General features: G+C 28.4%; 1 protein-coding gene across 1 annotated transcript; it reads right to left on the bottom strand.

Moving 5' to 3' along the window:
- Positions 1–18,857: 18,857 nt before the first annotated feature.
- LOC114178690 (putative WRKY transcription factor 11) lies at positions 18,858–20,402 on the bottom strand. Its single transcript, XM_028064743.2, has 3 exons — positions 19,651–20,402; positions 19,444–19,569; positions 18,858–19,290 (listed from the first exon to the last, which is right to left on the bottom strand). The coding sequence occupies exons 1-3, from the start codon at positions 20,316–20,318 to the stop codon at positions 19,113–19,115; spliced, it is 972 nt and encodes a 323-aa protein (XP_027920544.2). The 5' UTR covers positions 20,319–20,402; the 3' UTR covers positions 18,858–19,112.
- Between the last annotated feature and the right edge of the window lie 917 nt (positions 20,403–21,319).

Genomic DNA, 21,319 nt, shown 5'->3' with positions numbered 1-21,319 from the left:
TCTCACCAAAGTCACTCACAACTTCTGTCTCTGTCACCCACTCTTGGGAATAATTCAAGTATGAGTCAAGATCTCACATTGGGTAAAAAAGACAAAGTTGATAACGTTGTTTTCTACCTTTTATTGATGTTAAGTTTCTTGAATAAAATCAACTCCTACATAACTTTTATCTTGTTTAATCCTCTAGTTTATGTTATTTTTACATTGTTTCGTATTTTAGTTGTTTTATGTTTTTTTACTTCTAATCTCTATATGAGTGTGTGAAATAAAACAATAGGAAGCAATTCTGGTGGAAGAAAACAAGCTAAAGCTTAAAGAAGCATGATTGGACATGAAAGATTGACTTTTACACAAATAATCATGTCGAGGGACACCAAGATCAAGTCCAGCACTGCAAACCTGGAGAAAGGACTCACCTATATGCAGTGGCGGAACTTGAACAAAAAATGTAGGGGTGCCAAATTAGTTTTGTTATATATAATTTTTTTTAGTTAGAAAAAAAGTTTTTCATCTTTTTTCTTCAGATAATAGTAGAATTCAAAAAAATATTATTATCATTCGCTATTATATCATGATATCAAACCATGAATATCATTTTAGATAACCTCATCAATTTGATTTGGTGGTATTGTCACATTTGAGGCCGTTTTTCCCGAATCGCATTCTAATGAATTTTTAAATTCATTGTATATAACTCTAAGAACTTTAAAGATTTATTTTTTATTGTCTTGAATTCCTGGTTCTCATGAAATTTCTCAAGTTTAGTTAATGTAAATGCATTTTTTTTCTTCTTTATCACAAACCTTCTTTAAAAAAAGAATCAATTTTTTTTTACTTTTTATCATAATCTTTTTAATATAAATTTATCACATCTCGCCTATTTAGAAAAAATAAAATTTATATTCACAAATCACAATTATCACAATGCAAAACATAACAAAACTCATACCACTTTAATTAAATAAGCAACATTGTATAAATTCAAAACTTAAAAAAAAATTACCATAGTCAGCGAAAAACACAAAATCCCTAAATTTCATAATTAAAGATTATAATAATCTGGGAAAAATTATAATTAGGGTTCATACCAATTTCATAAAAGAATCCCTAAAATCATAATTAGGGTTTATATTAATTTGGGATAAACATCCTAAAAAGAATCATAAATTTAACATACATAAATCATAATAAGATACTAACTTTGATATGTGAGAGATCATGCAAGAAAATATACTTCAATCTCAATCTATGTCTTTTCTAACCTCTATTTCCCAATCTATCTCTTTGTATTTATTTCTCTTCACACACTTGCATGATAATTTACATGGTAGAAAGATCTTATAGCCAGAAAAAAAATTCTAATCTCTTTTATAAATCAATGTCTCCATTAATTTTTTTATTTTATCTTTTATTATATTTTTTCATTACATAAACTTAATATAAATAATATATAAATATAATTTTAAAAAATATATAAATATATATAAAAAAAATTCAAAAAAAATAAAATTGGGGGAGCCGTGGCTCCCCCCTGTCACCATATAGTTCCGCCTATGCCTATATGTATATACTGCCTTAGACAACCCTTGGAAGGCCAAAAAAGATCATTAGGCGCCAGGGTCACTCGCTGGGCGAGCTGGTGGCTCGCTGGGCGAAAATGACAGACCAGAACTGCAGTATTCGAGTCGCTGGGCGAAAATGTGGCTCACCCAGCGAGGCACATGTCTGGGAATATCGATTTTAGGCCTCGCTGGGCGAGATTATCGACCCCAATACGCGAATATGGTTATTTAATCATGTTTCTACGAGAGTATTAGGGGATTCCTCATTTTTTCACGAAGAGAAACACCTTGAGTGCTTGGGAGAGGCTCTTGGAGGCTATTAGGGGTGTTGGGAAACTCTCCCTTCTCCTTCCTGGGTTTCCTTCTTCATCCATGGAGGTTTCACCCCTTTTGGGTTGGAGAGGATGATGGGCTACGAAATTGAAGGCGAAGATGCGAATGGGAGGCGCAATTGAACCATGGAGCAGTATTCAAGAACCTTGGGAGAGGGATTGTTTCTACTTTATGGTTTCGATTTCTTCCTTATTCTTCAATTTTGTAAAACCCTAGGTTCTCCACCATGAAGAGCAATTTCTATTTGTTGAGATTAGATGTAAATCATTGAATTCTTGTGTAAAATTGTGTTGTTAATTTATATGCTTTTCCAATTCATGTTAGTATTTGATTTCCATGCTTAATGCTTGATGTGGATTTTTCCCATGCTTGATTTGTGATTCTTGAGGTGTTGGAAAACATCTTTAGAATCTAGATTTGAAATTAAATACCTAATGAATGCTTGTATCTAGGACTAGAACTTGGTTTATTAGTAATCTTAGATTCTTGAAACTAATGCATGATTTCACTTGTTGAGGATTCAAGGAATTGAAACTTAATGAGTGATCATAGGCTCAAAGGCTCTAGGAATAGGATTTGAGTATTCTTGTGAATTGATTTTAACATGATTATGGAATTGGGATAATTTAGAATGCATGAGAATGAAATGGTTGAAGTCTAATCTTGATAAATTGTAAATACACTATGTTAATTTCTTGTTGCACACCAATTGTATCATAAAATACAAAAAGAGTTTCCATTGTTTTTGTGTGAACTTTGTGTCTAATTGAGTTGTGAATTGCGAGAGTTGTCATGCGTTGCACAAGTCCCTTGGGAGAGAACGATAAAATACTTATTATTTGCTATGTGCGACCGGTGCACTTGCCGTGTTGGTTTTTCACTAACAAAAGTTAAACATTATATAAGAGTAAAGACCCATAACCCTACTGCCTTAAAATTTTGGATTAAATGTGGTGTCAAATGCTTTATATAAGTAAGACCAATTGCAATATCACATATATATATATATATATATATATATATATATATATATATATATATATAAAACTACAATCTTTTAATGACTACAACCCCATATGAAGAAATATATAAACCCAATAGTGGTATCAGATACGATGGTTCAGAGTAACTGACTGCATAACCATAACAAAAAATGTGAGTCAAACATGACTCGTAGAAAAAATAAAGTTAAACACTACATAAGAGTAAAGATCCATAACTCTATTGTTGTAAGATTTTGGATTAAAAATAATATCAAATGTCTTATATGTATAAAACTAATATATATATATATATATATATATATATATATATATATATATATATATATATATATATATATATATAAACTAATATCGTATATATAGAATCATAAGATTACAATCCACGTAATGTATAAACCCACCCAACATTCTGTCTACGTTCTTTCTTCTCAAAATTGATACAAGGATGACACATTTTAAATTACATAATACACAGAAATCATAAAAAAATATCTATTTTATTTTTCTTAATTGAATGTGAACCAATAAATTAGTTACCTACCTGACACCTCATCCTCCTCCCTTCATTACAGCCAAGCCCAAAACATCAATATAGTTAAATTCATTTTCTTTTCGAAAAGGAAAAAATGGTGGGTTTTTCTCCTATTGCAGAGATGGAGGTGAAATGATTAAGGATGGTTAATGTTTTGTTTTCATAAAATAAATTAAATTAAAAAAAACTTAACTAACATATGTTTTAATTAGTTGAATTAGATATTTTTGTTCTGTATTTAAGTTCGGAGGGTATTTCGCGTATTAAAGGAACTGTCTCTTTTTATCTATGTTTAATTCATTGAAAGACGTCAAACTCAAATATTATAATATTTATTTACTGTAATTTACACACGTGACTCCTAAATAATTATTTTTATGTATTTAATCTATCTCTTTCAACGGAACGTGTTAGAGTTTACAAAATATATACTTACGATTAGTTTTTTTCTTTTTAAATTATATATTTTAAACTATTGAACTTGTGTACCTATTGTCCCCTTGCCATACCTAGAGAATATACTTTACTGAGGTTAAATATATATATTTATATATATATATATATATATATATTAAATTTGTCAGAATGTTATGATCTTTTTAACTGGATTCCCAATTCTCAAAACGAAAATGATTTGCTTTTCAAAAGAAAACATTTGTTCCCGAGTAATTTTAATATTTGAAAAGTTTCTTGTATGTTTTGTTTGATCAGTGGTTATTTATAATTAATAAAATAAACTAAATAAAATAGAAAGTATAAAATTATAATATTAATAAGGACTAAATTAAAAATTAACACTATTTTGAGGCCTTAAATAAAAATATAAATAAAATATGCCATGTATTGAAGAAAAGAAGGAAAATTAATTAATAGTGGAACTAGATGAAGAAAACTACAAAATTAAAATTACAAATTTTTTGAAAGCTATGGATCGAAGTAACTACGAGGGTTTAGGAACCGTAGTCTAGGCATCTCTATATATACATACACACAACACGTGTGGTGAATTTTTGCTTTCCTTAAAAATTTCTAAGACATTGACAACGTTATAAAACACATTCCATCTTCTGGTTTTCCGAGCAATCCAAGTAAAACATTAACTTCCTTTTAAGACATCATTGCTTTTATTTTTTGAGAGAACGATAGGTTAATCCAGATTACAAAAACGGTTATATGTAAAAGGTGGTAACTGAAGTAGAGAGCAAATACATAACAAACGTTCCAAACACAGCCTTTTGAAGTGATTTTTAAATTGTAGGCCCCGTTCACTTCATAGCCGTAGTATTCAATCCAGTTAATTATATTTCTTCAATCTTCCAAATAAGAACTACATATTATACCAGAAATTAAATTACTTAAACCTATATATATATATATATAGAGGTTTAAGTAACAGTAGCTTCGTGTATTCGTGATTTGTAGCAAGCTCCAGATCCATCTACCACCCTTTTATTGTGTGTGTGTGTGAGAAAGAGACTTAACAGAAAGGGGTGTTTGAGTTAGATGCATGCATTTATGGTTTAACAGAGAGTAATGGATCGTATCATGCAGCATGGATTCACAACTAGAATTAAATCCTAGCCTTGAAATCTTCAAAATAGCAACAGAATGATAACGATGATAAAAAGAAGAGAAAAGCTATACAAGACTGAACACACAACATATGAAAACTATATAAAAATGTTGGTGATCAAGCAACCAGGTTATTTATTTATTTGTAATGATATGAGAAAAAGAGAAAAAGAGAAGAAGAGAAAAGGAAACAAAATTAAGCGAAGAATAGGTGTTCATAATGCGACGCGGTGCTTAATTTATTGATAGTATATAGTGATATATAATTATAAGTGATATATATGTTGGGAGTGATGAAGAGAAGAGAAGAGAAGAGAAGAAGTGGTATCGTAGGTAGCTAGCAAAGAGGTTCCTCAGGTTTAGCGCGAAGCATAAAGACAGAAGCGAGATCGTGAGGCACTTGAAAGAAGGGTTGAGAAGGAAAAGTTGTTGTTGTTGAGACAGAGACAGAAGGTCGCGGTTTCTTGGGAGGCGGTGGACAAACCAACGTTGGAGGGTGCGAAGTGGGTGTGCGGCAGTCTTGGTCGTCCTTGGACCATGTCGGAAGAAGCTCTGGGCGGTGGGTGAAGGTTCTGATTGGTAGAGGCATGATTGGGCGAAAGTCGTCAAAGATTTCGAGGCCCATTGTGTTGGCCGCAAAGAGAAGAAGAGTTTGAGAAATTGAGTGTTATGATAGTGGTAGCAAATATATGTAATTATTATGGGTTGGTTTTTCAGTGGAAGAATATTTCTTTGTTTGTTTGTTGGAGGGAAGGCGTGGAGAGAGAAAACGAGAGGGTGATGATGGGAGGTGCTTAAAGAGAGACACACAAATTCAACAACTTCAAATATCAATAAAATCTCCTCTCTCTCCTACTATTACTACGATTAATGTTTGTGGTGGATATCTCATTTTATCGTCTATCAATAAATTTAAGAGATAAGGTTTTTTCTAAGTTGGGACAACAAAAATTGTCAAAACCTACTTTTTTATAATCAACTTATTATTCCTCCATTTTCGTAAGTTAATATTTACTTTTTACATTGGTTTAAAACTTATGTTAAAGGTGAGATATATTCTATTTGGTTGAGAGTGAATAGAAAGTGAAAGACATAACATTGATTTGTGGATATTAAATAATGCTGTATGTCACACAAGCAAAGTTGCACTCATTATGATCTGAAATGATGTAGAAGATTCACATTTGCCATAACCTAATCTACATTCTATTTTGTGTGTTTCTCAGTTTAAAATTGTGAATATAGTTTCAGCAACCATACCAAATTCTCAAAAAAATAAATTAATAGTACTAAAAAGAAAAATTATTATAGTAATCACAATATATCAAATAAACTAAAAAACCAAAAATCATATTAAAATTTATAAAAGATATCTACGTAATCTAACACGATTCACTCAACACAATGCATTACACAAATCTAATGAAAATTTGACAACTTAATGTCTAAAATTCGAAACCAAAAAATTGAACAGTATACTTTACTAAATATCTTACAATTTCATATTCAAAACATATCAAATACCACAAAAGGAATATAAACATATTTACAATACATACTCAATTATAATATAATCAAATAATTATATTTAAAAATAAAAAATAATCTATATTAACTAAAATCTAACTTTAATAATATTTCTGAATTTAACTTAAATGACTTTTTTTTACTGAAGGTTTAATTTAACTTTTAATATATATTACTAAAGTGTGTTAATATTCTAAGATTTTACTTGACATGTGTTAATCTTAATAAGGTTCTTTTACATATATTTAAAATCAACCAATGCATTTTTAATATATATATATATATATATATATATATATATAATATGTAAGATGCTAATTTGTATTTTTATTAAAATAAATTTGTACCATATATTTCTATAATTAATATTAAAAATTAAAGTAAAAATATTGAAAATACAAACAACCATACTAAAAAAATGAACAAAGTTAAAGTCTCAATTTCGAACATTGATTTTAGCAAAAACTCATTGAAAAACCTAAATCCAAAGACTCTTCAATAAAACCAAGTCTTTGTCAGGAAAGACAAAGTTGGTTCAAGCTTTGACAACATCAGTCAAGCAATGCAATCGCAGATGAAAGATTCGTCACGTCAAAGAATTTTCATGTGATAAGAGAAAATGACTCTTAATAACTAAAAAAAAGGGACCAAATCTTTGATAAATACAAAAAGTAAAATTTATTAATAGTATTTAAGAGAATTACTTTGGCTGATCCAAAAATAAAAAAAAATAAAAGAACTACGTTATTTTAAATACAATTACTTAAAGACAATTGACAATGAACAAACAAAAGTTTTAGTATATTTTTTCACACAGTTATAAATCTTGAATAAGTTCGTTATATAAAAAAATATAGTTTTTTTTATAGAATAAAAAAATTCTCAAAACACATTAATAATATTTCAACATAATTATGAATGAATTCAACCCACAATACAGTGTTTTACTCAGCTCACCCACCATCTTTCTCCTTTATGTCACCACCGTCCTAGTCACAACTAATTTAAATTTGTCAGTGATGCAACCTACTACATTGTGAGAAATTAATAGTGAAATTAAACATCCTTATAATAGATTTTAATGAGAGGATAAACACGACAAAAAAAGCACCAGACTACTTAAATAAAATTAATACTCAAATGAATTATTTAAGTGATATTAAAATAAGAAAATAGTTATAGTTATGTTTAAATAAATTTCTATATTATTAAACGAATTTCAATTTCCAATATATCAATACTTTGAGTATTAGCGATTAACCTCTGGCACAAATATATCTCACCAAAAATAATATTATTTTTAAGCACTATTTAAAAACATGTTTAAGTTTATGTATAACATTTTTTTTTTCAATTTTTACGTTGAGTATACATGAGTGTCTTTCTCGATCATCTCCTTTTCATTCTATTCTGTTTATTTTCAATCAGTTTATAATTCTCATACTAATTTTATATATATATATATATATATATATATATATATATATATATATATATATATATATATATATATATATATATTTCTTTTTAAACCAAAGTTATAAGAGATAAAAATTTGCTAAACAAATTTTATAATTAACCAAAAAGAATGTTTGTATACCCTATAAGAAAATTATTAATACGTCTTATTTTATATTTATTAACTAATTCAACGACTAATTTTACAAAATTTTAATCAAATAAGCTAATTTAACAACATTTAACTAAAAATTAGATTTTTGGCTTAAAAGTTTATATGCTATCATTTTTCTCTTCAAATACATATTAAATGTTTAAAATCAAATCAAACACTATTAATAAATTATTGAAAATAACATGATAGGAAAACAATACCTTCAACCAACACACCTAAATAAGAGTAAAGATAAAATATAAATAAAAACACACCAAAAAATTAATGTGATTTAACACCTTGTCTAACTCCATGAAAATTCAATACAAGTATTATTATTTAACATGTTTTAACAAAAATGACAAACGTTCTTAATAAAATTTGCAAAATTTATCGTACAATTTTTTTTTAAAATCAAAGATTCTTTTTAAAGACACATAATTACTCTAATTACTCAAATCTCCCGTATACTTAAGCAACCTATTGAGTTATTCAAATTAACTCATATTTTTGTAAACTTTTCCTACTTTTTCCTTATCATATTAGTAAACATGGGATTTTGGTGAATATCCGTTTTCAAAACCAAAATAAAATATCTTAATAACATCATCTCAGAAAAAAAAAAAACTTACATTGTTAACAATTTAATTAAAAATTATATATTAAATTTTTATAATTTTAATATACAAAAAGCTTTTATTTTTAAGGACACTAACTAACAGTTTCCAATTTAATTCTCTCCTACCAAATGAGACATAACCCTCTAGAGGGTAGGCATTATCCAAAGATAGCCATAACCTTAGTTAAAGCATTTCATGCTTCTACTTTAGGACTTTGATTTGTTTTCCCTTCTTTCCAAATATGATCATATAGAAGTTCATTGTATATTTGCACGCTTATAATACCCTTACACTCATTTGTTTTTGTTCATCATGTGATTGATGTAGCCCTGGGTCACCCCTGCTAAAGTAGCTTCCTTCTCTTCATTAATTGTTTCTAAATACACATACTCAAGTTTCAAACCAAACTAAAGTGTATCAATCACATAGCAACAAATTTTGTGATCATATGATCCTTGTCCAACCTCAGTATAGATTTTCATTGCTGCATTCTGTATCTCACACACAAATAAGGAGCAAACCTATTTCTCTACATCTGCAGAATCTACATTTCACAGCACTAAAGACACCTCACTGAAATATTAAAGGCTGTTTATGACATATATAATATAATTCATGACCTGTAACATATAGTCACCAATTCCTTATTTGCCATTGAAAACTTTGTCCTTTCATGCATGCATCTAACATGCTAAATCAGAGGAAAAGAGAAAACAAACAAACAAAAGATGTATTCCCATTTCCTTGCAACTAGTCTATAGAGTAGTGTTATTACCCATTACAATCCAAAAGACAGAACCTTTGTTTTAGATCTCCAAATCAAATAATCAAAAACCGTATTAAGAAGCAAAGGGTGCCTACACCATATGATTGTTTTGTCATAGTTCTGTGGGTCGTTAAAAGTTAATCAATACATATATTTGTCTTAAACGCAACGACAGATATTTGAGTAATGAGAACCTCATTGTCAACCTCTTTGGTGAAGGCATAATAAGATGTTGCTTGCTTAATTTGGAAGAAAATGGAATCACAAAGTGAATGTGACCACGTTTGGCTTATACATGTTTAAGGAAAATGTAACTATGGTGTTGGCTTTCGTCTCAGCTTTTTACACAGATCTTCACTCGAATGAAATAACAGAAAACGTGATCATTAAATATATATGAAGAAAAAAGTCCAAAAAGGCGAAGTTTATATAATTGATTATTAATTATTCATGAGAGGAAGTATTGATGCTTCCTTCATTTTTGTAGTGAAAATATAAAAAGCTCGAAAGCAAAAGCCTTGTTTGTTTTTGACTGGTTTTAAATTCTGTGGTAGCTATGAATGAGCAGCATAGTGCATGCACAGCATAGGTAAAATGAACGTAACTGATTTGGGTAAAGCACGTTAATTGAAGACATTAGAAGGTGTAAATCCAAAAGTGGGATATGTGGCTGGTTTGAAGTCCATGTCATGCGTCACGGATAAGCATCCAATGTGCAAAAGAATATATAGTGTATGGGTAGGCCACACATCGCAGTCTAAGTAACTCATTATCAGAGACGTGAGACTCTAATCAACAAGATAGAAGAGGAATTCGTGATTTTGAAGTGGATCATAATTTACAACAGGAACAACTCTAACAAACAAGGTATCCTATGAAGTTTGTCATTATGCGCTATTAAGATTAGATGCTTCCGTTTTCCTATGTAGTATATATATTCTTGTGTTTTATTTGTCTTGTCTTTCAAACTCCTCACATGCATTCACACTTAAGCTCTCCTAATTTAATAAATGACATTGATTTTTGTGGGCCATCTTCTTCCCAGATACCTCTCACATGCTTCAACCCTGTTTCTGTATGCCCATATACATTTATTTTCATATTTCAACAGGAATCAATATGTTAGATTGTTAGTTGCAATTCTTAACAACTGTACACTAACCGCTCAACAAAAGCTGTTTCTTTTATTGAAAACAGTTCATATTTTGAACCTTATTAATCAATGTCTATAACTATGCAAACTCTAGTTTTCTTCTATATATCATGAACGATATTTTTTCTTCAAATATTTTTATCATTTTATCAAATCAATCACTAAAACTTATCCATTATATATACTACTAATATAATCATTTCTACAACACATGGTGATATATGTGTTCTGCATACACATTGTTGAAAATATCTGAAGATGGTTTTCCATGATTGTTGATCAATGTGTCTTCATTCATACAATGCGAGGGGTTGTTTAGCCAAATACTCTGCATAGCTATTTTTGGCTAAACATGGAAATGATAGATTCGTATGCTTCATTAAGCTTGTTGAATAACTCATGGCACCATGCATGGTGGGTTTAACAGTGTTGAAATCATTTACTCCTTGCCGACTGCACTGGTGTTTGTAGTTGCAACAACTACTTTAGGTAGATAAGAAAAAAAAAACAATATACAGTCTCTGAAGTATTAATATCCTACTTAAGTTTTAAAGGCTTGAACCGATTATCATACAAAAGCTCGTTGACATGCTTTCCTTATTGTTACTCTTAATTACCTCTGTCCTTTTCAGTCTGATATATATATACCAGAAAATCATAGACGTTGCTTTGCACCGGACACTCTTACACTCAGTTTTTATCATTTTATTTACGATTGTATGATTCATATGTTTGAAAACCATGAAGAGAAAACTACCTCTTAAATTAGTTATCCACCGTCAAGCTTTACAAATGTTGTATGTTCAATTAATTCATTTGCCAAAACTTTGAATTCCAACAAAATTAGTAGAAGCAGCAAAAGGAATGGAGAAGAAGAAAAAAAAATGGTGCCATGAGAAGTTCATACTCATACAAATGACAAAGAACAAAATAGGTAATGAGAAAAATAGTGAGTGTAGAAAGAAATTATGGAGTGCGAAAAGAGATTGCCTTCAAAATGTATTGTTTGGTTCCGGGAGCCCCAAATCCATATTTACGTCCAAAGGCCCGAACTTTTATTCCTATCAAATCAGGGCCAATATCCAAACAAAGGAAAAAGAAATGGGCTTTACTCCAATTTCTCTTAAAAAAGGTTACAAACGCAATCATAATTTAGGTTTCAATTTTTCAAGGGTCTTTCTTCCTGCACCTCCAAAATTTCTTCTACACCTCCAAACTTTCTTTAAATTTTCAAAAATTTCTTTGACCATTTAAGAAAATCCGCAAACACTACACCCCCAAAATTATGTCGACTTCCGGAAATCAAAATATATGACTTCCGAAAGTCAAAATATATCACGGAAGTCGATTTTCAGAAGTCAAAATATATCACCGGAAGTCGACTTCAGAAAGTCAAAATGTATCACCAGAAGTCGACTTCCAGAAGTCAAAAATCATCACCGGAAGTCGACTTCCGGAAGTCAAAAAATATTCTCGGAAGTCGACTTCCGGAAGTCAAAAAACATTCTCCGAAAGTTGACTTCCGTGAGTGAAAAACAAATTTTATTTTGAATTTTTTTAATTCTTTTTAAAATTTTATATTTTTTAACTTTTAATGATTTTTTTAATTTATTATTTTATTTATTTTTTATGTTTTCATATTTCTTAATATATATTTTTTTAAAATATTAATATCTATATATATAATTTTATTTTTATTTAATATACTAAAAAATAAATATAAATATAAAAATAAGTAAAATTAAAATAATATTAAACTAAATAAAAAAACAAAAGAATAAAAAATTTATTCTGATTCATTTAATTTTATTTAATATTTAAATTCATTTTAAAATAATAAAACTTTAAATTAATATACATATATATATATATATATATTCGTTTTTTTAAATTTTAAATTTCATTATTTATATATGTTATTTTAAAAATGATTTTTTTATTTTTTTTATTTTATTAAATATTTAATAAATTACATAAAAAAAAATTAATTTAAAAATATAAAAACATATATAATTGAAAAAAATTTAAAAATTTGATTAAAATTTAATATTTAAATTTTAGACAAAATTAAAAAATTCAAATAAAATATAAAATAATATACACATAAAATATATAAATAAAATAATTATAATAATATCAATAAAATAAATAAAATTAAAAAATAATTTAAATTAAAATAATAACTTTAACTGAAAAAAGAATATATATATATATATATAGGAAGTCGACTTCCGGTGTGTATATACATATAAACGGATTTTGACTTCCGTTTATTTATATATACGGAAGTCCGACTTCCGGTTTATATATGTATATATATATATATATTCAATTCTTTAAAATTTAAAGTTTTATTATTTTAATTTAAATTATTTTTTAATTTTACTTTTCAATTTTTTGTTTAGTATTTTTATTACTTATTCTTTTATTTTTTAAAGTAATTTTTTAAAATTTATATGTTTTATAATTTTTAATGTGTTTTAAAATATAAAAAATAAAATATATGATTTTTTTATAAACGGAAGTCGACTTCCGTAATGTTTTTTGATTTCCGGAAGTCGACGTTCGATAATGATTTTTGACTTTTGAAAGTCGACTTTCGGTGATATATTTTGACTTTCGAAAGTCATATATTTTGACTTCCGGAAGTCATATATTTTAATTTTCGGAAGTCATATTTTGATTTTCGGAAGTCGACATCCAGAAATATTTTTGGGAGTGTGATGTTCGTGAGTTTCTTTAAATGGTCAAAGGATATTTTGGAAATTTAAAAAAAAAAATTGGAGGTGTAAGAAGAAAGACCCTTTTTCAATTGAAACAATAGTCACTAAAAACACATGCCTAATTAATAATCCAACCTTTTTATTTTTACATTTCCACTCATTCAGAAGTTTAAAAGTAACCAGAATGGTAATTTCTTACTTATTGACGGTTTAAAAAATTATACACCAAAATTAAATAAAAGTTAATCTCTGAAATAGTTCTTTGACTGTAATATTTACATTCTCAATCCATGGTGTACTGTGCAGTATTAAAAAAATTGGTCAAGTAGTTAATATAATGATAAGCGCTCGCAAAAAGTAAGATTTATGTTACTCTTTATCAGTATTCCCGAAACTGAAAATTGATTTCAAATAAACACAAACAATAGTCTACGCTTCATTAACTTAATTATGGTAAAATATTTTTTGTGTTATTCATTTAGTACTAGAATAGCAGACGTCAATTTATTACTTGAGACAAGGTTTTAAATTTCACCTAGACAGTTTCAAACATATCATTACCCCATTGTATTTTTATGAGTGATTATTTTTAATTTTTAGATTTATCGTTAGTGCAGATTTAAAATTACTTAATTAGTAAAGTTTGTACTTTATATATTAAAGACACAAAAAATCTTATTTTGAAATTAGTTGTATTTATTAATTATTTTCAACGAGGATCGTACTTTTTTTTTAGTATTACATAGAAAGCCTATTTAAATGAAGCTTCATTATAACGACTTCTCTAATATACAATATTTTTAACATGTAAACCATAAATACAAAACAACTAACAACCATAAAAGATCCTTCCACTAACAAACATATAAATGACCTTATTTGGAACAAACATACAAATGACTTCATTTTATTATTATTATTACTATTATTATTATTATTATTATTATTATTATTATATATAATACTATATAATTTTTATGTAATTAATGTTTGAAATATGATTACGGCTTTTTGTTTTTTAACGTCATTGCATAGTCTTTATATTGTATAGAAATAGATGCATACATTTAATCTTCATGTTTTTCATATTTTTTTTTGTTTTCTTTTTTTCTTGATCGTTCTCCGCGTTGACTTCTATCGTGGCTGTGGGTATCCATTGCAATTGTGTCATTATTCAGTAGCTCCACCATTGTTGTGTTGATGTCCTTAGAAACTTCTATTCACTTTATGGTTGTAGCGTCTTCTCAATTTTTTTGTGTTGTCATCACCACTGTTCCCCATAGATTTATCTTGATATTTTCTCATGTGCTTTTATTAATTTTTTTATTTTTTTATTTTTTAAATTTAGTTTGCATTGCTAGAAAATATTATATCCTATATAGTTTTGAAATATATTTTGATTATATTAGAATTTTTTTTCCATTAATTATTCTTAGGCATTGGATATAAGGATTTATATCTTTGTCATTCTATCTTTATAATAACAAATAATTTTAAATGAAACATAAAGATATAACGACAATTCTTTTCGCAACATTTGTTATATGCAATACATAAAATGACGGTTATATACACCATTGTAGTTGAGAATTTTAGTTTCTATATGATCTTAAATAAAAGTGATTCCAAAATCATCTTTAAGAAATTTTAATTATCATTAACACTTTGTTTTTCAGTAGTGCCAAAAAAGTATAAAAATATAATTTCTCTTCCATTTTTCAAGAATTCTCTCTCTTTTTTTATATTGTTGATAATAACATTTTTTGACTACATGTCATTTGTAATTTAGATAAAAAATAAATTAAAAAAAAAGAGAGAAACACGACTTATAATAAGAGTAAAAGATAATTAAATTTATTATTATACTATAAGGAGACTTAACTTTATAAAATTTAAAATATTGTGACTAAGGTTAAAGACTAATTTAAATTATAATTCATAAACTAATTATAATTTTATATTTATAATAAAGACTATTTTAAATGTTAATAACTTTTGACTTATAAATTAAAATTTAATTTAATTACTATAATAACTAATTATTTTTTATCTTTAAATCTGGTTTTATTTAATGATTTTCTTTTAATACACCATTTTATAAATTAAAAAATATTAATATTAAAATAATTTCTATGATTAATAAAAAATTATAATTAATTTGTAAATTAAGGTCAAAATAAGATTTCATATTAATTGCTAAAATTTTAACTACCGCCTCTTATATTACTATTATTTAAATATTTTGCTTTATTAAGAGAGTGAATTAAAACATGAAGTTTGTGTTGTTATTTTTATAGGATTTAGATAGAAAGTGAGTGGATTTTTGCAAAATTTTAGAGTGATTTGATTGATGTGATAAATTAAATATTAAGTTTAACCGAAAGAAAAATAAGATTATCAAATTGTCTTTCATGTTTAAAGCAATATAAAATTATATTTATATTAGTTATATTTATTATATAAAAAATATTAAAATTAATAAATTGGAAGCAAAAATTTAATAAAAAAGTAATAAAAATACAATATATTTACATATTGAATGTTTTTTTAATAAACATTTTAAAAATTTTGGATATTGATTATTGTTGTAAGCATAATTCTAAATTAAACAACAAACACACATGCACGTGACTAAAAATATAAATGAGTTGAGAGTATAATAATATTTTATCATTAATCATCCTTAAACAAGTTCATGTGGGCAGAAATGGGAAAATCAAATAATCTCTTAATTCCTTCACTTCTCTCACTCTGAAATACTATCAAGTGAACATGATTGTCATTCTTATTAAATCATGTCTCCCTAATTCTTCTGAATAATAAATCTTCACAATGTAAGGTTATGTTTTTGTTGAAAAATGATGTGAAGGAAGGTGAGTTGATGAATTTGAAGAATTATAAAGAATAAAGTAGTGTTGTTCCTTCTAAGAGATTTGAAAGTGAAATGAAAATATTTAAAGATAAAATTTATTAAAAATTGTGAATAATTTGATGGATGTGACAGATATATTTTTTTAATGAATTAAAATATAAGATTATAATTTTATCTCTATAGTTAAATAAATTTAAAAAATATTTATTTAAAATTAATGGAAAACAAAGTGTAAATAATTACTTCTTAAGTTTGAAAAAATAATTATTATGATAAATTGTTAATGAGATTTATATTTGAAAGTAGTTTTAATTAAATATCATATAGTAATAAAATAAAAATTATTATTAATTAATTATTATTGTGATTAATATTTTTATTATGTATATAACTTAAAAGAGTACGTATAAAATTTGAACATTAAAAGAATGAAATAAGTTGTGAAAAAAATATATAACAGTAAAATTAAATTAAAATTAGATAAGAAAAGTAGTTACACACTATAGCAGGTGATTTTGTGTCCTTGGTATAATGAAAAGAGCACATTCACAATAGCTCTTATTTTCTTCTCTTTCAAATTATTACAAATTAATAAAGGAACAGGAACACATTTTCAAATATATTTTGCACAGATAATAAATAGATAATAATATTTTGATGCATTTTTTTAACTCACTTTTCAATCACTTTTAAATTATTATATCACACCACTAAAAAAAATGAAAATAAATAATTGAAAAATAATTGAAATTGTGAGTTAAAAAGTAAATAAAAAAATGAAACAAAATATTATTATCTATAATAAATATTCTGAACACAGTGTAAAAGTGATGAAAAAGAAGGTTGAAAAACTAAAATTAAACAAAACGGTAGTTATGAAAATTAAAAACACGTGTTAGTCTTGAAATTAGTAGCAGATTCATATGAATTGCGTGCACAAAAGGTAATGTAATTCAAAGCAAACTGTGCTTGTTTCCAGAGTTTAAAGTAAGAGGGGACCACAACAAGACAAGTAGCTGCATCCAAATGTGTTTTTGAATTTTTTCTTTTAAGACTTCAAACTTTGAAATGTTACATTAACATTACAATTTGAAATTGAATGTTGTTGTAAGTGAGACAACGGTGTTTGAGGTTAAAAATCTTAATTCAGTTCAATATTTGACTTCCAACTATATGTATAGCAGTCAAAGACAATACCAACCCTAAGTAAACATTTCTTTTAATGTTTAACATATGTATTTTCAACGTTAAAAAGATACTATCAAATAAGTAAATACTGTAAGAGATATGATTTTTAAAATAGTTTTTATAAATATTAATAAATTCATTATATATGATATTTTTGTGACTGGGCCAATTGTTTATACTTTTTTACAAAATTCTTGTTTAAATTTTAGATGTAACAAGTTGTGATTTATTTCCCAAATTAATCCTATTTGATTAAGAAGTTAAGAGTGAATTGAGTTTAAAAAAGTCTAATAAAAAAGGTAAAATCCTGACTCAATGAGAGGGAGATTTGTTTTAATTAAATTTGACAATAAATTTACTCCAAATCTGATCCAATCCAAACTGTAAACACCTCTACCTTATAAATATTTGAAAAGAATTTCAGCTGAAAACATAACCAGATTTATTCGCTATACAAATGGCAATATTTATAACTCGACAGAAGTAAAGGTTTCACCATAAAAAATATATTTTGGTTTACGGGACTGAAAATATATTTGAATAAAAAATTACAACTAAAAAAAGTTAAAATTCCTCTTATATATTGTGTATTTTCTACATTGTATATTTATATTTATAATATAATATATTAAATTAATATATTTATTCACTTACGGTATATTTTCGCATGAATTGGTTATATTATTAATTATATATATATAGTATTTCTGAAACTTTATTTTATTGTAAGATATTTTAAAACGAAAGGAAACAGAAAGGAGAAAAAATATTTTAATGAGTTTAATTTTTTTTTTTAAAGGGGTCATTTTAATTTTTTTTATGTTTAATTTTCATATTTAACAGCTCTTTTTTATACTTATAAAAAGTAACAAAATTCATATAATGCATGATGTTATTTTTTAAATTTAAATTAAATATTCAGCAAGGGAATTACAAAAAAAATTATTAAAGAACTTAAATAGCACAATTTATTAAAGAATGAAAACTAAATAAAAATACTGAATTTAAAGAACTTACTTGAAGAAAAACATGGTATCCCTGATATTTGGTTCGTTATATTTGAATAATAAAATATCTCGAAATGAAGGAAAGCATAAGACGGAAAGATTGGAATCTGGTGGTGTGGGACCCAGTCGCACCATACTCCACAAACGAGTTACACAGATTCTCCATTTCTAACTTCACCTTTGACTTTTTCTTTCATCCCCATCCCTCCTTTTCAACCCAATCGAATTTATACTTTTCTTTCCACTTGGGTTTCATTACACCTCCCCAACAATATAATACTATTTTCTAAATACTAACAAAAAAATTTCATTTTTATGAATATTAAGAATAATTTCCTCATTGGTCCAGAGTGCATAAACTATGTCGATTAATTAAATTCAAAAGATAAAAAAAACAAGTATATTTCATAATTTTTTGTCAAATTTACACAAAAGTGCTTATCCTCTGGTAGAGGACTCTTCTGGTCCACAAAGGTCACAACCAACAAAGCAAAAGTTGACTTTGCTTCTTTTCTTAACTTTCCCTTGCTTGCAAGAACTTCCTTTCTTTTTTTCCCACTGTTACAACTTCCTCAGTTAATTTCAAACAGCGGTCTTCACTCATCACTGTCGGTCTCACACTTTCTCGATATATCCGTCGCTTAAACAGCCTGAGCGCCGAAACCCACAGGGGCGGGGACGGCGGTTTCTGGCAGACGCGGCTGCGGATGACGGTGCTCTCCCTCGTAGGTAACGATGAGCATGTTGGGGTCATCCTGGGCTCGCTCCACGTGCTTTCTGGCCGGACACCCTCGCACGCTACTGCACTTGTAGTACCCTCTGCCATTACCAAAAGACTTAATAATTAATCTCCGACAAACAAGATAAATAAAATAATACTATCATTCGAGGGTTCCAAAGTTGAGAGGCGTGGAGATTAATGTTTGACTTTGACGGATTCAATTCTACAGAAGGATAAGAATAGAAAAATACCGTGGGTAGGGTGACCCCTTGATGGGTTTTTGACCATACTTTCTCCACGAGTACTCGTCCGCAGGGATATCGGCGATCTTCGAACTTATCGCCGACACTCGAATCATTCGTTTCATACGAGATTTCCTGTTGAAAGCCAGAAACAAAATCATTATTTTTTTTCCTTTAGTTTGGGATTTATTGATATGTGTGTGAAAAGAATTTTACCTTCTCTTGGAGCAATGACAGTGGGCGGAGGATGAGGTTTTCCCGGCGGAGAGGGTGGCGTCGTGACACCTTTTCCGGTGGGACGAGGAGAGAGGAGGCTTCCCGGAGGCGATGATGGCGGGGCCGATCTTGCCGTCGGAGACGCTGCCGTCGGCCGTGACGGAGGACATGAAGGAGGAGGTGGTGGTGGAGATGGGAGGGGATATGCTAAAGGTGGTGTCTTTGGTCTTGGAATACTGAGAAACCGACAAATCCGTGGAAGAAGGGTTGGGGTTGGGATTGGGATTTGACTTGAGCTTGGGGTTTGCAAAATGAAGAGTGGGTTTTTGAGCTTGTGGGTGCGGTGGAGAAGGAAGAGAGGGAGAGGGATGAGAAGGCGCGCGGCGAAAGCGAGCGTGACCAGTGCGATTCAACAAGTTGATGACTTGTTTGAACTTGGAGACGGTGAAGTCGGTGATTTCCGTGCAGTCAAGGTGGTTGAGATTAAGACGGTGGTGGTGTGTTGAAGAAGAGGAGGAGGCGGAGGCAGAGGCAGAAGAGGAAGGGATTTGAGAGGAAAGAACACGAATGAGATGCTCCATACTTTTCAATCCAGCGGAAGCTGCTTCTTCAATGGCTATCTGTTCTTCCATCCTAATCTTGGCAACACCTGCCAGATCTACTGCCATGGAAGCTCGGAGAGAGACTACGTTGTTGGCGTTTGGTTTGGTTTTTTGTGTGGGTTTGGTTTGGATGGAAGAAAGTAGAGGGGAAGAGGGTTGGTTATAAAAGAGAGGGTGGATGAGAAAGTCAACGAAGCTTCGTCAATGGAAGCGTGGATATTGGTTGGACTTTGCTTTTGCATGCAAATTGAAGTAATGGCCAGAATAATGTTGTTTAGAAATCACTTTTTTATTCCACCAATGCCATTATTTATTATTATTGTTAATAATAATAACACAAAAAGGCGTGCCGCGACAAAACACAATGTTTGCTCACTGTAAAGCTCCAAAGGAGGACTAGGTGGTGTGTCCCACCACTTCTCGGTTGGAAGCCCCCAGGGAAATTGCCAAACCAACTCAACAAATCTTTACCATACAATTTTTTTTAATTAAAATGCAGAAAATATCATCACCGCCAAGCCAAAGGCACCAGCTTCCTTTACCCAAACAGATTAATGTCTTCAAGTATTTCCCCAACCTGGTCAACGGCATTGCATCTACTGTTTTTGCTTACTATTTTCCTACTTTCCTCAATAAAGAGAGGGAAAACAAATGATTTATTTATTTTTTCCATTTTAATATCTGACCCATCTTTTAAAAAGAACTATGCCCATCAACTTTCACTGTATTGGAAAGTTGAAACTGTGGGGAAGATAATGAAGTATGGAAAAAAATAATAATTTTTTGTTTTGGCTATTATCTTCTTTTGTTTTGTTTTTTCTTTGTTTCTCTCTTTGGCTAAGCATAGCATTAGTTTATGTAAAGGCCACACTTGTATGTAGAATCTTGTCATTTTCAAGCGCATTCATGCACTAACTATACTGCATTAATATTGAAAACAACTTAGATGTTTCATATCGATTACTTCATTGTTATTATTATTATGACAAATTTGTGATGAGTTTTGACTTTCGTGTCCTGCTTAGCACACAGAAAGGGAACTTGGTTATTTGAGTTCTACTATAAAT

Source organism: Vigna unguiculata, chromosome 3, assembly GCF_037176805.1.
Source record: "Vigna unguiculata cultivar grain cowpea cultivar isolate G323 ecotype 2 chromosome 3, ASM3717680v1, whole genome shotgun sequence".
Lineage (NCBI taxonomy): Eukaryota > Viridiplantae > Streptophyta > Magnoliopsida > Fabales > Fabaceae > Vigna > Vigna unguiculata.
This window is presented reverse-complemented; position numbering and strand designations above follow the sequence as displayed.

Excerpts from the sequence above, each read along its gene's own strand:
- LOC114178690 (XM_028064743.2), bottom strand. The coding sequence starts at position 20,318 with ATGGCAGTAGATCTGGCAGGTGTTGCCAAGATTAGGATGGAAGAACAG. Across the intron at positions 19,570-19,650 it reads TGTCATTGCTCCAAGAGAAG|GAAATCTCGTATGAAACGAA; the intron begins GTAAAATTCTTT and ends GGCTTTCAACAG. Across the intron at positions 19,291-19,443 it reads AAGGGGTCACCCTACCCACG|AGGGTACTACAAGTGCAGTA; the intron begins GTATTTTTCTAT and ends TGGTAATGGCAG.